The sequence below is a fragment of the Bombina bombina genome, chromosome 1 (genome assembly GCF_027579735.1).
Source record: "Bombina bombina isolate aBomBom1 chromosome 1, aBomBom1.pri, whole genome shotgun sequence".
Classification (NCBI taxonomy): domain Eukaryota; kingdom Metazoa; phylum Chordata; class Amphibia; order Anura; family Bombinatoridae; genus Bombina; species Bombina bombina.
Window position 1 is genome coordinate 251,519,870 of NC_069499.1, and position 14,562 is coordinate 251,534,431.

Here is a 14,562-nt window from a genome sequence, read left to right on the forward strand (position 1 = left end):
ACTCTGCCAGAGAAGTAATAACACGCTCCGGTGCTATTGTAAAATAACAAACTTTTGATTGAAGTCATAAAAACTAAGTATAATCACCATAGTCCTCTCACACATCCTATCTAGTCGTTGGGTGCAAGAGAATGACTGGGACTGACGTAGAGGGGAGGAGCTATATGCAGCTCTGCTGGGTGAATCCTCTTGCATTTCCTGTTGGGGAGGAGTTATATCCCAGAAGTAATGATGACCCGTGGACTGATCACACATAACAGAAGAAATATTGTTTTAAGTAGGGATGCAGAAACATTTTGGTCGAAAATCGTATTATAGTTTTTTTTCGGTTTCGTTTTTTTTTTGCCCTTTTTTCTTAGTAAAATTGTGTAGCATATTGTTTTAAGATATTTTTTGTCCAATATAAGTGTTACTTTCAATAAAAGTGTGGTTATTTTATTGGCTTGCAGTTTTTCAATTCAGATTCATTCATTAAATAGTTTAATTATGCAAAGGGCATCCTGGATTTTCGTGTTCGGTTTCAGTCCAGAATTTCCATTTTGGCGCATCATTATTTATCCAGCTTTTTTCTACTAATGCACCTTGAGTGCATCTAAGACAAAATAATACTATTCAGCATACAATATAATCTGAACTACTATCTATCTTTCTACCGTTATTGGGTCAGCCGGTATGCTTTTCTGCTAAACTCCCAACCTAAAGTTTGGCATTGTCGTGATAATTTTGATCATGAAGGGCAGTTGGTGCTTGTTAGAGAGTAGTGCAATGGAGTGCTTGGTAGCTCCTGGTTGGAACAACCCCTTGACAGAAAAAGAACAGTGTGCTACAAGATGCTACACGTAAGCTATTAAAACTGCATATGGAGTTCTCTGGCTCTCACCTATCTGCAGACCTTTCGCCGATTAAGGATACTTGTGATATGACCTTACCAACTGATATGTCCACCTCTGAGTCATCAAAGTGTTCACTGCATGTGGTTGAGGCTACAGTGAATTTTATGGGACATGGGCCTGCTCTGCTCCAAAAGGGGAAACTGGAGGAGAGGATACCTCCTGCAATGTTCTCTATCAATGGATCTAGTGCGACAGCCCACCCCCGATGCGAGAGTACAGAATGCCTTATCTTTGGTCCTGAGGTGGCTCAAGTTGTAGAGTGGTCCCCTAACTTTGATGGCACAGATTTGCTTTCTCCTTTGTTAACCAAACATATTGTTGGGTGAGAGTTCCTAATCCAAACTAGTGTACAAGGAGTTTTAGTACAGTTTATTTTATTACAGCCTAGAACTCTAAGTAGGTGAAACTGCATTGTTGAATCTGAATCCCTCTATTATCTTTCTGGATTTTATAATTTATTTGTGCCTAAATATATGAGAACATTTCAGGTTTCAGTGTCTTTTCACTGTTTAGCGTTTACTGGAATTGATATGTTATTTAATTCATACAGCATTTTCCATGAGTGTTCGTATACTTTTAAGCATCTGTATTACTTATAATGATGATATAGAGGTATGTATTAGATACAAATGTTTGATACTCCTATAAATGCCTTCTCACATTTATAGTTCATATGGTGCCAAACGCATGTATCAGAAAGAGTGGCTTACAAAGGGAAATACAATGGCATACTCTGCCTTCTAGTTTCTTTCAATTTAGGTGATTTAGCCCTTGTCCCGTCCGAGATGGTATTACAGTTCAAGATACTATAATTTAACCCCTAACTTCTTGGAGAATTGTATTACAACAAGGCCTCTAGCCATATTGATTATATATCGTCCCCTGCTAGATTATTCAGCAGCACCCCACAGATGATAGTAGATTTGTAATCTTTAATATATTAAAAGTATGGCACCTATTTTGCTCTTTGGGTCCACTTGTAATGACATTGCTAACTCGTCAGAAGCTAACTATAAATAATTTACTAATAGATGTCACGCTGCTACCTAACCCTGACACATCTGTTTAACCCTTCTACTGAACTCCATGTTCCATGATTACCCCATACATAGGTTGGTTCATCAGTTCAGGTCATTTGCTAATTAGTTATTTTATATGCCTTTGAATCCTGTGTGCCCCGTGAGTTGCCCTCACTCCTTCATAACAATGATTACCAAATATACAAGCGTGGCCCTTAACTATTAGGAGGAATCACAATTTCTATATAAAACAGAGGGTTTGTATATGTTTGAACACTCTGGCCACAGGCATTACTATGCAACGCTATATCTGATAGTAAGGTACAATCAGCTCTGCAGCAATAAAGCTTATTATTATCCTACATACATAGCCTGTGTACTTCTAGGTTTGAGGCCTTTTGGTATAGCCCTTGTTAAGAAAGCCTTGGATAGGTCTCTCTTTCAATTTTTAACAGTTCTTTTCCTTATTTTTTTTATTAATCCAACAGAGAATACAATTTAAATGATACATGATTGTTAGATCCATGATACAAAAAAAAAAATAATACAAAAAAAAATCAAACACACAACAGTATCATCCTGAAAATTGGACAATCTCACTTAAAGGGACAGTCTACACCAGAATTTTTGTTGTTTTAAAAGATAGATAATCCCTTTATTACCCATTCCCCAGTTTACATAACCAACACAGTTATATTTATATATCTTTTACCTCTGTTATTATCTTGTATCTAAGCCTCTGCAAACTGTCCCTTTATTTCAGTTCTTTTGACAGACTTGCAGTCTAGCCAATCAGTGCCTGCTCCCAGATAACTTCACGTGCACGAGCACAGTGTTATCTATATGAAATACGTGAACTAACACCCTCTAGTGGTGAAAAACTGTTAAAAATGCAATCTGAAAAGAGGTGGCCTTCAAGGTCTAAGAAATTAGCATATGAAACTCCTAGGTTACGCTTTCAACTAAGAATACCAAGAGAACAAAGCAAAATTGGAGATAAAAGTATATTGGAAAATTGTTTAAAATGACATGCTCTATCTGAATCATGAAAGTTTATTTTGGCCTAGACTGTCCCTTTAACACAGATATGGACTGTGTTCTACATACATAATATACTATAAAATGCTCGTCCATATTGCACCTCCTAATGACAATAAGATCCCCACTCCATGATACCCCAACCGTCCTAGGTTCTTATAATCTGTGAATTAACCTATTTCTTAATAATACATTTGTACCACTCTTTTGGATTATTTTCTACCGCTAACACACCATGCCAAGCGAAGCCTGGCGTACCAAAACAGGACACAAAAACAAAACAAAACAAAAAAATACCCCCCTTATTCCATGATACTAGGGTATTCCTTCCTTTCAATAGCAAAAGTCAAGAACTCAGACCCTCTGAAGGGTGAAATTACCAGTCTTTGCTCTTCTATACACAGTGATTGAATAAACCTTCTCCCCTTATTAAAAAAATGTTTTATTTCTTTTTCTGAATTTATAGAGGTGTCATATTGTTCTACTATTGCCTGTCCTTTTATCTTGTTTATACATTCTGTTAAATTAGGGCTTTTCTTAGACTTCCAATATTTTAAAATTAATGATCTAACAATCAATATTACCGTATTCAAAAAACGTATTGCTCACTTGCGGTACTTGGTCTTCATGCAGAAAAAGAATATGACCCTCTGTCATTCTGATTTCTTTTTTGTTTATTTTATTTAGCTAAAACTTAAGCTTTTTCCAAAGATTTTGTATTTTGGGACAGTTCCATAGACAATGTTGTAAATCTGCTGCTACCAAACAACATTTAAAACATTTATTATTTAACGACTTATCCCATTTTGCTTTGACTGCCGGCATAATGTATATTCTATTTACAATTTTTAAGTGAGATTCTCTCCATGCAATTGGGTTGCTTGGTCTGTAAGCTTTTTTGTATTTTCTCTGCTGGTTGTTGCCAGTAGACTGCAATTTTATCTATATTCTCTTTCCCCTGCAAAGTTTTAAGTGCTTTGTATAATACAGAAATGGAGTGGTTCCCCACCTTATAGATATTCAGGATTGGCCCTAAAAGTTTCCATGAGCTATCTTCCAAATTCTCTACAACCATTTTATTATAAAAATGACACACCTGCAAATATGCAAAAAAATCCTTATCTGATAGCATAAATTTGTTTTTAAGCTCTTGGAAAGTTTTACACCTTCTAATTATTTTTTCTTTTAATTGTTGTATATAAATGAGACCTTGCAACTTCCATCTTTGAAAAACTTTTGAGCCTAGAGCCGGTTCAAAGTTCCGATTACCTGTTAGTGTAAGATATTTGGACAATCTTGGATTAGCTTGTGATATTTTAACAATTTTATGCCAAGCATATATTATATTATTAATAGAGGACAAAGTTTTAACTTCTATCAGGAGGTTCTCCTTACAGTGTAATAAAGCCTTAAGCGCATATGGTCTGACTAGTTGTTCTTCCAAACAAGAGATAGAATAATGGTTTGTCTCTGTTAGCCAATCCATGGCAATTTTCCCCATGCAAACTATATTATATAATTCTATATCAGGAAAGGACAATCCTCCTTCTTTTCTATAATATGCCATTTTTTTGTAATGCCAGTGCCCTCCGTTTTTTTCTCCCATAAAAACCTCACACACTTTTGCTTAAAATTCTGGAGATCTTTCCGTTTGATAAACACTGGTAAATTTTGTAATAAATATAGTAATTTGGGGAATGCCACCATTTTAATCAAATTGATTTTTCCAGATAGAGTTAAAGGAAATTTCGTCCAACTTGCCAAATCATTGAAAATTTTCGCAAATATATGGTTATAATTTGCCGAGTACCATTTGCTAGGGTCTCTATCCAGCCTAATACCTAAATAATTAATCTTGACTTTAGTTTATTTGAAAAAAACAATCCCTATAACTATCTCTGTTCTTATAAATCCAAAAAACTTCTGATTTGTTAATATTAACTTTGTATCCCGAGAATGTACTAAATTTTTCTAAGGCTTGTATTAAAGTGGGCATATTTTCCCTGGTGTCCCTCACAAAAACTAAAAGATCATCTGCGTACAGTAGCAGTGTCATTTTCCTCTTTCCCAACCAAATACCTTCCACTTCCTTTCTAATATATAATGCCAGCAGTTTAATCGCTAAATTAAACAAATATGGGGATAGCGGGCATCCTTGTCTTGTCCCTTTTTGGAGGAGGAAACTATCTGTGTTGCACCCATTGACTGCAATATTTGCCAATGGTCTATTATATATCAGTTGTATCATTTTGAGGAAGATTCCAACAAGCCCAAATTTATTTATTACCGTAAACAGGTGGTTCCATGTTATCATATTGAACGCTTTTTCTGCATCGATTGTTGTCACAGCCATATCAGTCTTAGGTATAATTCCTTTTTTATTTATTTGGGACCAATAATATTCAATGACCAATTGTAATTTCCTTAAATTAGTGGTTGAATTTCTACCTGGCATGAATCCCACTTGAGCCTTGTGAACCAATGGGGCCATCATTCCTTTTAATCTTTGGGCTATAATACTCATGAAAATGTTGTAATCATTATTTAATAATGAAATGGGTCTATACGCATTTAGATCTTCCGGGTCCTACCCCCTTTTTAGAATTAAAGATATTGTTGAAGCCGTGAAATACTTAGATTGTAACTCACCTTGTATATACATTGCATTAAATAGCCCTTCCAACGTTGGACTTATTTCCTCCTTCAACATTTTATAGAGTTCTATTGGTAGCTGATCTGGACCCGACACTTTGTTTGGTGGTGCAAACTTAATTGCTTTTTTAATCTCCTCTATAGTTATAGCGCTATTTAGTATCTCCAACTTATCCTTGTCTAGTTTTGGTAACCTAATCTTTTCCCAAAATTTTGTTTTAGTTTCCTGGCATATTATGCCCTCTGTATATATCTTTTGGTAAAATTCCAATATTCGTTTACTTATCTCCTCATTGTTTACAAAGCTTTCTTTCCCCACTTTAATTGCTTCAATGCCTTGTCTTTTCCTTTTAAGTTTGACTAAATTAGCCAGGAATTTTCCAGATTTACTGCTATACCTATAGTAAAAAATGCTCTAGTTCTTATTTCTTCTTGTCTCATTTTTTGGGTCAAACAAATTTCTCTTTCCTTTTTTGCCGTGATATACTTTTCCCACAATCTGTTTGAGGGATCACTAAGGAATGAATTATAGCAGTTTCTAACCTGACTAGATAATAAAATTTCTTTTCTTTGAGATTCACGTTTTTTTTCCCTATTAAATATGATTTTATTTCGCCTCTAATTACTGCTTTGAAGGTCTCCCATAATAATTAATGTCTCTCTTTGTACTCCTGATTATCAAAGTAGAAATCACTCAATTTGAAACTAAGTAATTAGGAAAGAAAATGTTTCCTGTATTATTCATATTAGCCTTTTTGATCTGCATCTTAAGAGATAGGATAGCATGATCGGATAACATTATATCTTTTATATCTGTTAGCATCTTCATTCTCATAAGAATTTCCCGAGACCAAGAATACATCTATTCTTGACATAGTTTTATCTGGGTTTTGGATTCTCCATATATCTTTCAATAATTAAGACCTGCAAAAACCTTTGAGTATCTTTGCTTCTTGTCTACTTTTATTGTTAAGAGACGGTCTTAATCTGTCTAATGTTGGGTGCATAACCATATTCAAATCTCCCGCCAGGATAATATTCTCTGGTCCCATATTTGTTAGTTTAATTTGTATTTTTCCCCCAAAAAATCTCTATCTAGAGTATTAGGCCCATAAATATTACAGAGGTTCAATAATTTCCCCTCTATTTCCACTTGTAAAATCATATACCTCCCTTCCTCATCTAACTCTCTTGTTACAATCTTATATTCCAAATGTTTATTAAAAAGAATTGCAACACCCTTTTTCCTGTCATGACATGGTGTTGCAATTACTTCACCCACCCATCCCGTTTATAATTTATTAATTTCCTGCTCCCTTAGGTGGGTTTCTTGGAGCATGGCAATATCTGCCTTATGCTTCTTAATAAATTTCAAAATATTCTTCCTCTTTATTGGGGAAGAAATTCCCCCAACATTCCAAGAAACCAAGTTAACGTGTTCCTTCATTTTATACTAATATTAGACATCCACCCATCAGGGAGAGGGGGTAGAAACAAAACCAAAACAAAAAAAACCCCAACTAATATTCCCCTGTATGGGGACCACCCTTATCTACTGCAGCATATTTTCCCATCTTCATACCCTCACATGATATGTATGGGTGTGATATGATATTGAGGCACTGAACAAACCGTGTGGTATCTACATACATCATTTCTTCATAATAACGAATGCCATGTAAAATTATGATATTATACTGAACATACATTCTATTCACCAACTCTTCTGTCGTTGCTTAACTATTGCCCATTTATAATTGGGCATCACCTAATATCTTTCTCCCCTTCTTGTCTGTTCTTCAAATATAACCTGGCCTCTTCGACATTGTTTAATATTGTGTTTCCTTGATCATCAAATATCTTAATCCTAGCTGGATAGATTATTGTAGCTTTAAGTCCTAGATTAATTAAACTAGTACAAATTGGTACCATTTCTTTTCTTTGACGTCTCTATCGAAAAATCTTGAAACATAAGTACCTTATTCTGTCCCACCATTACCGGCATTTTTTGTTTATATTGTCTCAAAGGGTTTACCTTATCCTGAAAGTTAAGAGATTTGATGATCGTTGGTCTGTTTCTCGGATTGCCATTTATATAATTCCTGATACCTCCTATCCTATGGGCACTCTCCACTTGTAGACCCTGTTGTGGTATTTGTAGCCCTAGCATCTGTGGTAACTGGTGTGATGCAAACTTCAGCAGGTCTTGAAATTCAATTGACTCTGGTAACCCTATAATTCTTATATTGTTATGCCTTGAGCGATCTTCTAATTCTTCTAATTTGTCTTGCATATTTGTATGGCCTGTTCATTAATCTTTATATCTTGTCTGTTATTTACATCTTCTAAGTCAGATATTCTATTTTCGGCTTCTACTAGCCTGTTTGAAAATTGTTTGAGTTCCTGTGACAATAATACTATCTCTTGCTTGACCTGTTCAAACTGTGGTAACATTAACTCAGCGATTTTTCTGACCATTTCTTGTGAATCTATGGTATGTAAGCTTATGTTGCCTAACTCTGAACCATTGTCGTTTACACTTCCATTATTTACTCTAGATTTTTTGTCCTTGGCTTTAGGTGGCATGGTGGGTGTTCTATTTTTAGAAGTGATAAACCTTTCCATGTGAATCTTAAATAATATAACAGTACTATATCAACCAACTAGTGTTTAGGGGAGAACTTAATATTCGCCCGTGTGATTTAGCTCGTGAAATAAAGTGCCTTCATTATACTTTATACATTTATTGTTAAGTGACTTAAGAAATAATAAAAAAAAATGTGTATAGTGTACTACAGCCAGCCAAAGCACAAATATATATATATATATATATACACACATATATATACTCTGGCCACAGGCATTACTATGCAATGCTATATCTGATAGTAAGGTACAATCAGCTCTGCAGCAGTAAAGCATATTATTATCATACATACATAGCCTGTGTACTTCTAGGTTTGAGGCCTTTTGGTATAGCCCTTGTTAAGAAAGCCTTGGATATCTTTCTCTTTCAATTTTTAACAGTTCTATATGATTGTTGAAGGGTTATTTACAGTGCTAATGGCCGTATAACATAAATGATCTTTTGCATTATATCACCCTGTCATTATTATATGTGAATGACCCGACCGTGTTTTTTTACATACAGTACATGTTAGTTTTTTGACAATAAGGGAAAAGAAGGGGATATATCTTCGCTGTACCTAGCAATTTATATATAAACTCCTCTTGTTAGCTGATGTATGTGATGTGTAATGGGGCCCAAGAGAGGCCTCTTCATCTCAGGAGTTATATTACCTGAGACATTGTTGTATCTTTAAATATTATTGTTTGTTCATGTAATTACATGACTTTTGGACAAATGTTCTGTATTTTATTTGTACTGTTTGATATACCTCAAAAGTGAATAAAAAAAAAGTTTGCCTTTCTATCCCTTTAAATATTATAATACACTATGCATGGGACAAGTCAGGGAACAGGGTCACAAAGTTTTAATTCCCTTTACTTTGGGCTCCTGGATCATAAAGCTGCCCAATGGCTTTAAATATACGTCTGTACTGGAAGACAGATCATTTTGCTTTTCTACATCAGTTACTGTTGTTATTTAATCTGTACTAGAGCATTCAGTGCCAATAAAGATAAGTTTGTCTTTTATAGAAGTGTCTGCTTCACTTCATACGTAAGTATAAGTGTTTCTGTCTGTCAAAATAACAAAATATGTTGATGTTTTGAAATTTATGGCACCATGGGTTAATTAAAAAAAAAAGAAAAGAAAAAGAGAATATCTAAAAATATTAAAGCCAACCCCCATTTCATACTACCTAGGACATCCAGCCCCAAGGACTGTGCTAGGCGCTGGGCACCATCAGCTCCAAAAATGTGCGTCTCATGTTCGCATTTTGGACAACGAAAAACGCTCATGTTCTGTACGAGGCCCAGCACCTAAAACCAGAAAGATGCAATAACGGGATGAAAAAGAAAAATCTGTAGAGCTTCACTTATGTCAGTATAGCAAAAAAAATAAAAAAAATATGTTTAACTGATAAATGAATTTATTTCATGGTGGTGAGAGAGAATGAACCATTACTCATAGAAAATACTTTTTTCTAACACTAGGAGGAGGCAAAGATTTCCAAACCCCAAGAGCTCTATAAAACCTCTCCACCTCACACATATCTTAGTCTAATGTATAGCCAAGCAAGTGAGGTAAGAAAAAGGAATAAGAGACAATAAAAGGAGTAGGAAAAAAAAATGTGCTGAAGAAAAAACTAACCCTAGAAAACAAAACAAAGGGTGGAGTCTCGTGGACTCTAAACACCATGAAAGAAATTAATTTATCAGGGAAGCATAAATTATGTTTTCTTTCATACAGGTGGTAATAGTTCACAATCCATTACTCATGGGAACTAATACCCAAGCTGTAAAGTCCAGGAATAATACCAAAGGGAGGGATTTAAAAACATCTCTTTCTTTCCTAAGATATGGTTAGTCCACGGCTTCATCAATTACTGTTGGGAATATCACTCCTGGCCAGCAAGAGGAGGCAAAGAGCACCACAGTCAAACAGTTAATTATCACTTCCCTTCCCACAAACCCCAGTCATTGTCTTTGCCTTTGGTGCAAGGATGAGGTGAAGTTTTTGGTGTCTGAAGAAGATTGGATTTATTTCACTTAAATAAACATTTTATTATTTTGAAAGCCAGAATAGGTTTGCTCTGATCTTTCCTTTTAAGAGAAGATTGGGTCTAGCCGTAATCCACGTTAGTCTCTTCAGTAGGGCCGTGGTGGCTTTAAAGCAGTTAGGAACTTGTAAGGGGGGCCTTGCTGCATTTTCCTAACATTGTTGCTGCCCATGGTATAGAAAGCCAGAGTAGGTTTACTCTGTTCTTTCTTTTCTCTACAGGTCTCTGTGAGGAGAGGCATCCTCTCATACTCCTGACGGACGGCTAGACTGCAGGTAAGTGCCTTTTCGTGTTCTGGGTAGGAGACTGGCACTAAAAGGGTTAAGGAGCATTCTCTGCAACATTATGTGGGACAGATATATCCAAGTGGGTGGTTGAATCTCTCTGTCTTCAAACATCGATACGAGATGTCCCAGATAGGCTGTGGTTATAGTACATCAGGGTTACTACAAAGTAATCACTCCTTCCCTCTCTATGGCAGGTTCCCCCTCTCAATTTTATCTGCAGGCCAGATAACAGTGAGGCATTTTTGTAGTGCGTTTGGGTGCTCTCTTCCCTGTGAGTGATTGTTCTTGTAAGGGAACAGGGTCTAGGATTCTATTTATTCCTGTTTGGGGTTCCAGAAAAAGAGGACATTTTTCGTTTTATGGTAGACCTAAAGTGTCTCAACCAGTTTTCTCAGGGTACTGCCCTTCCAAATGGAAACCAGTAGTTCCATTCTTCCTTTGGTCCAAGAGGGTTAGTTCATTGTGACCATAGACTTGGAGGACATGTATCTTCAAGTTCCTGAGTTTTGCCTTTCTGTCAAACACTTTCAGTTTGTGACTTTTCCCTTTGACCTTGCCACGGCTCCCAGAGGGGGCTATCTTGGCAGTGATCAGGTTTCGGGGAATTGCTGTCGTGCCCTTCCTGGACGACATAATGGTTCAGGCACCATCTTTTCAACAAGCAAAACTCTCATACAGAGATCTTGTCGTTTTTTTTTTCTTCATTCTCACGCATGGGAAGTGAATCTGAAAATGAATTAGCTTGTTCCAGCTACATGGGTAGTTTTCTTAGGGATCACGTTAGTTTCCCTATCTCTGATAATATTTTTGACAGAGGTCAGAAAATCAAGAATTTTTTCCTCTTGCCTCTCTCTGCACTCTACTGTTTGGCCCTTCAGTGGTTCAATGTCTAAAAGTAATTGGTCTGATGGTTGCTTCATTGGACATCATCCCTTTGCTCGATTCCATCTGAGAGTCTGCGGTTATGCATGTTCAGATAGTGGACAGGGATCTTGTGGCTCTGTCTCGCAAGATAAATCTAGATCTGTCGACATGAGATTCTTCCCTGTGGATCAGAGAGGGGAATTAGTGGTAGAGCGCTCGCTTGGCTTGCGAGAGGTAGCTGGATCGTTGCCCGCATTCTCCAGGATCTTTTGGTTTTCTCAGGAGCATCTGGCTAGGGGCACACGCTTCTGGAGTCCTTCCTGAGTAATAGTAACCAGGGTCGCTAGTCTGTTGGGTTGGTAACTATGGACTTGGGAGGAGTCTGCTCTCCTCATAACCATCTTGGAGTTGAGAGCGATCGCCAATGCTCTGGTGGCTTAGTCCCAGTTGTCTTAACCGGTTTGTCAGGTTCTAGTTGAACAATTTAATCTCAGTGGTTTATATTACACACCTGGGGGGAACCTGGAGTTCCTTTGTCGTGATTGGTGTGGATGACTGAGTGCTATCCTTAAGACATGCATTAGCCAAACTGCCATTAATGGGTTGCATTTGACATAGCAATATTTGGGAATAGCCCATAAGATCAAGTTAATAATCAATAATTCCCAAAGGGGGACTATGTTGGCTGACTAGCGGCATACTATGTGAAGTTAACCCCAATCAGGAAAGTTTATGTTGACTGCTGAGAGATATAGATTATTGGCATTATTCAATACTAGTGCACTAAACATATGCAATCTAGAATAACCGATGAATAGTGGTACGTAAACTGCACATTGAGGAATAGATAGAGCGTGGATGACGCTTTTCTATCGTATAATGCTAAGACAGAACCTGTTTATACCTAACGCTGTCTAGCGATAGTACCACAATAAGACAGGGTGTTATCTTTAAGATAAATATTAGCCAACCGCCATTAGTGGGTCTGTACTTGACATGGCAATACTTCGGATTAACTTACATAGATAATAATGGTTAATCCCCAAGGGAGGAATCCATGTTGACAGACTACCGGCTTACTAACCGAGTTAACCCCAAGTGGGGAATGTGATGTAGATTGCTGAGCGATAAAATAAATCAAAATTGTTGTTTAATACCAGTGCACCAACATAAACAATCCACAATATTGTATGAAAAGGGGTACGCAAACGGAACTATAATGACTAATAATATATTTAGTTAGAATACAGGTGAAATGCACTATACATGACAAACGATAATATTGTGGATACAGCACAGTAAAACACAGCTATCACAGCATCAGATTGATGTGACAATAAATAAAGTTATGTTCTCATATAAATAAGTTGTATTACAATTTTTGACCAATACAATGAGCTGTGACGGTTAATTATATCTTTAACCGGACAGACATACTTTAGAAATATGTATATTAGATACATTGTATCAACTTGATCATTAGAGAAGGATACAAATATCCTACTAATAGCACTCATACCTGAGTTCGCCGGCTACAATTATAACAATATAATGCACAGATATTTTAGACTGTGATATTATCAGTTACAAGATAGCTATAATAAAATTACAAACTAGGGTTTAATCTGATATACAGTGATATTGTCTAAAAATAATAAACTGAACGATGAGTTTCAAAGACTAACTTTAAGCAATTACATAAAGCTTCAACGGCTAATAATGAATCCAGCAAGATCAACAAGTCTAGTGCATTATATATATTGGTGACAACATTATATATACAACACAGCACAACTGGTTCACCAGGGATCACAAGTCCAATATTCATGTATATTATAGTACAAGTGTGCGCTATAGCTACCTGTGGAGATACCACCCATCACTACACACAAGATGGGAATTTTGGTCAATAGTAGACAGGGATAACCAACTAACAATAAAATGCATGATCATCTACCATCTTAAGCTCAGCAATTTATTCCCAATAGCACTGAGGACCAGACTTAGGTAACAACTCCCAATCGAGCCTATGTCACAGTAATTAGCTAGACACCATATCTACTATCCTAGTGCACCTGACAACCACTAGGTATTAGAATTTATTACATAATCTAGTAGTGATACTAAGAATTAAACTTTATGAGGCAATGATATAAAAGTATCGCATCTACACCATTTTGTACTCGGATTCTATCTGACATTATAGATTTTAAATATTTGAGTGGTTTTGTTCAACAATTTTTTTTTAACAATATGGAATAAAAGTTATATTTTATATTCATCCGTATGAAGCCACGCCCTCAGAGTCTGGGCATTAGAGTGCTATAAGTGGAGTGCTATAAGTGCATACTGTCCAGCGAAACAACTCTAGTTTCGCACATTGTTTAGATTAAAGGGACAGTCTACACCAGAATTGTTTTAAAAGATAGATAATCCATTTATTACCCATTCTCTAGTTTTGAATTACTTGTATCTAAGCCTCTGCAAACTTCACTCCTTATTTCAGCTCTTTTGACAGACTTGCATAAGCCAATCAGTGCTGACTTCTAGGTAACTCCACATGCGTTAGCACAGTGTTATCTATATGACACACATGATCTAACACCCTCTAGTGGTGAAAAACTGTCAAAATGCATTGAGATAAGAGGTGGCCTTCAAGGTCTAAGAAATTAGCATATGAACCTCCTAGGTTTAGCTTTCATCTAATAATACCAGGAGAACAAAGCAAAATTCATGATAAAAGTAAATTGGAAAGCTGTTTAAAATTACATGCCATATCCAAATCATGAAAGTTTATTTTAGACTAGACCGTCTCTTTAACAGCAGTCCTACAAACTGACTTTAAACGATTTCAAGGTTTATAATCAGAAACTTTAGGATCTTTAACCCCTAAAGTAACCTATTGGTCTGTTTGCATTAACAAATCTAAACATGAGCCACATAAATGAGCTGATGGTAGAAAGGCGTTCAGGAGACTCAGTTTCTTGGGTAGATTTATGGACAGAATCTGGATGCTACATTATAGCACATGGCAAAACAATGCAATAAACACTATTAAACCCCTTAAAAAAAACTCTTGAGGAATGGAAACCATTTACCCCTTCCTAAGCAACTTTAACAGGAA

At 36.3% G+C, this 14,562-nt stretch overlaps 1 protein-coding gene across 1 annotated transcript in view; it reads right to left on the bottom strand.

Annotated features, from left to right (window-relative positions):
* The window catches only part of NUBPL (NUBP iron-sulfur cluster assembly factor, mitochondrial), an 82,446-nt gene that overhangs the window by 23,400 nt on the left and 44,484 nt on the right, over positions 1–14,562 (bottom strand). Inside the window, exon 9 of the mRNA XM_053697927.1 lies at positions 9,427–9,547. Within this exon, the coding sequence (XP_053553902.1) occupies positions 9,427–9,547 (121 nt within the window). The remainder of the gene's footprint in view (positions 1–9,426; positions 9,548–14,562) is intronic.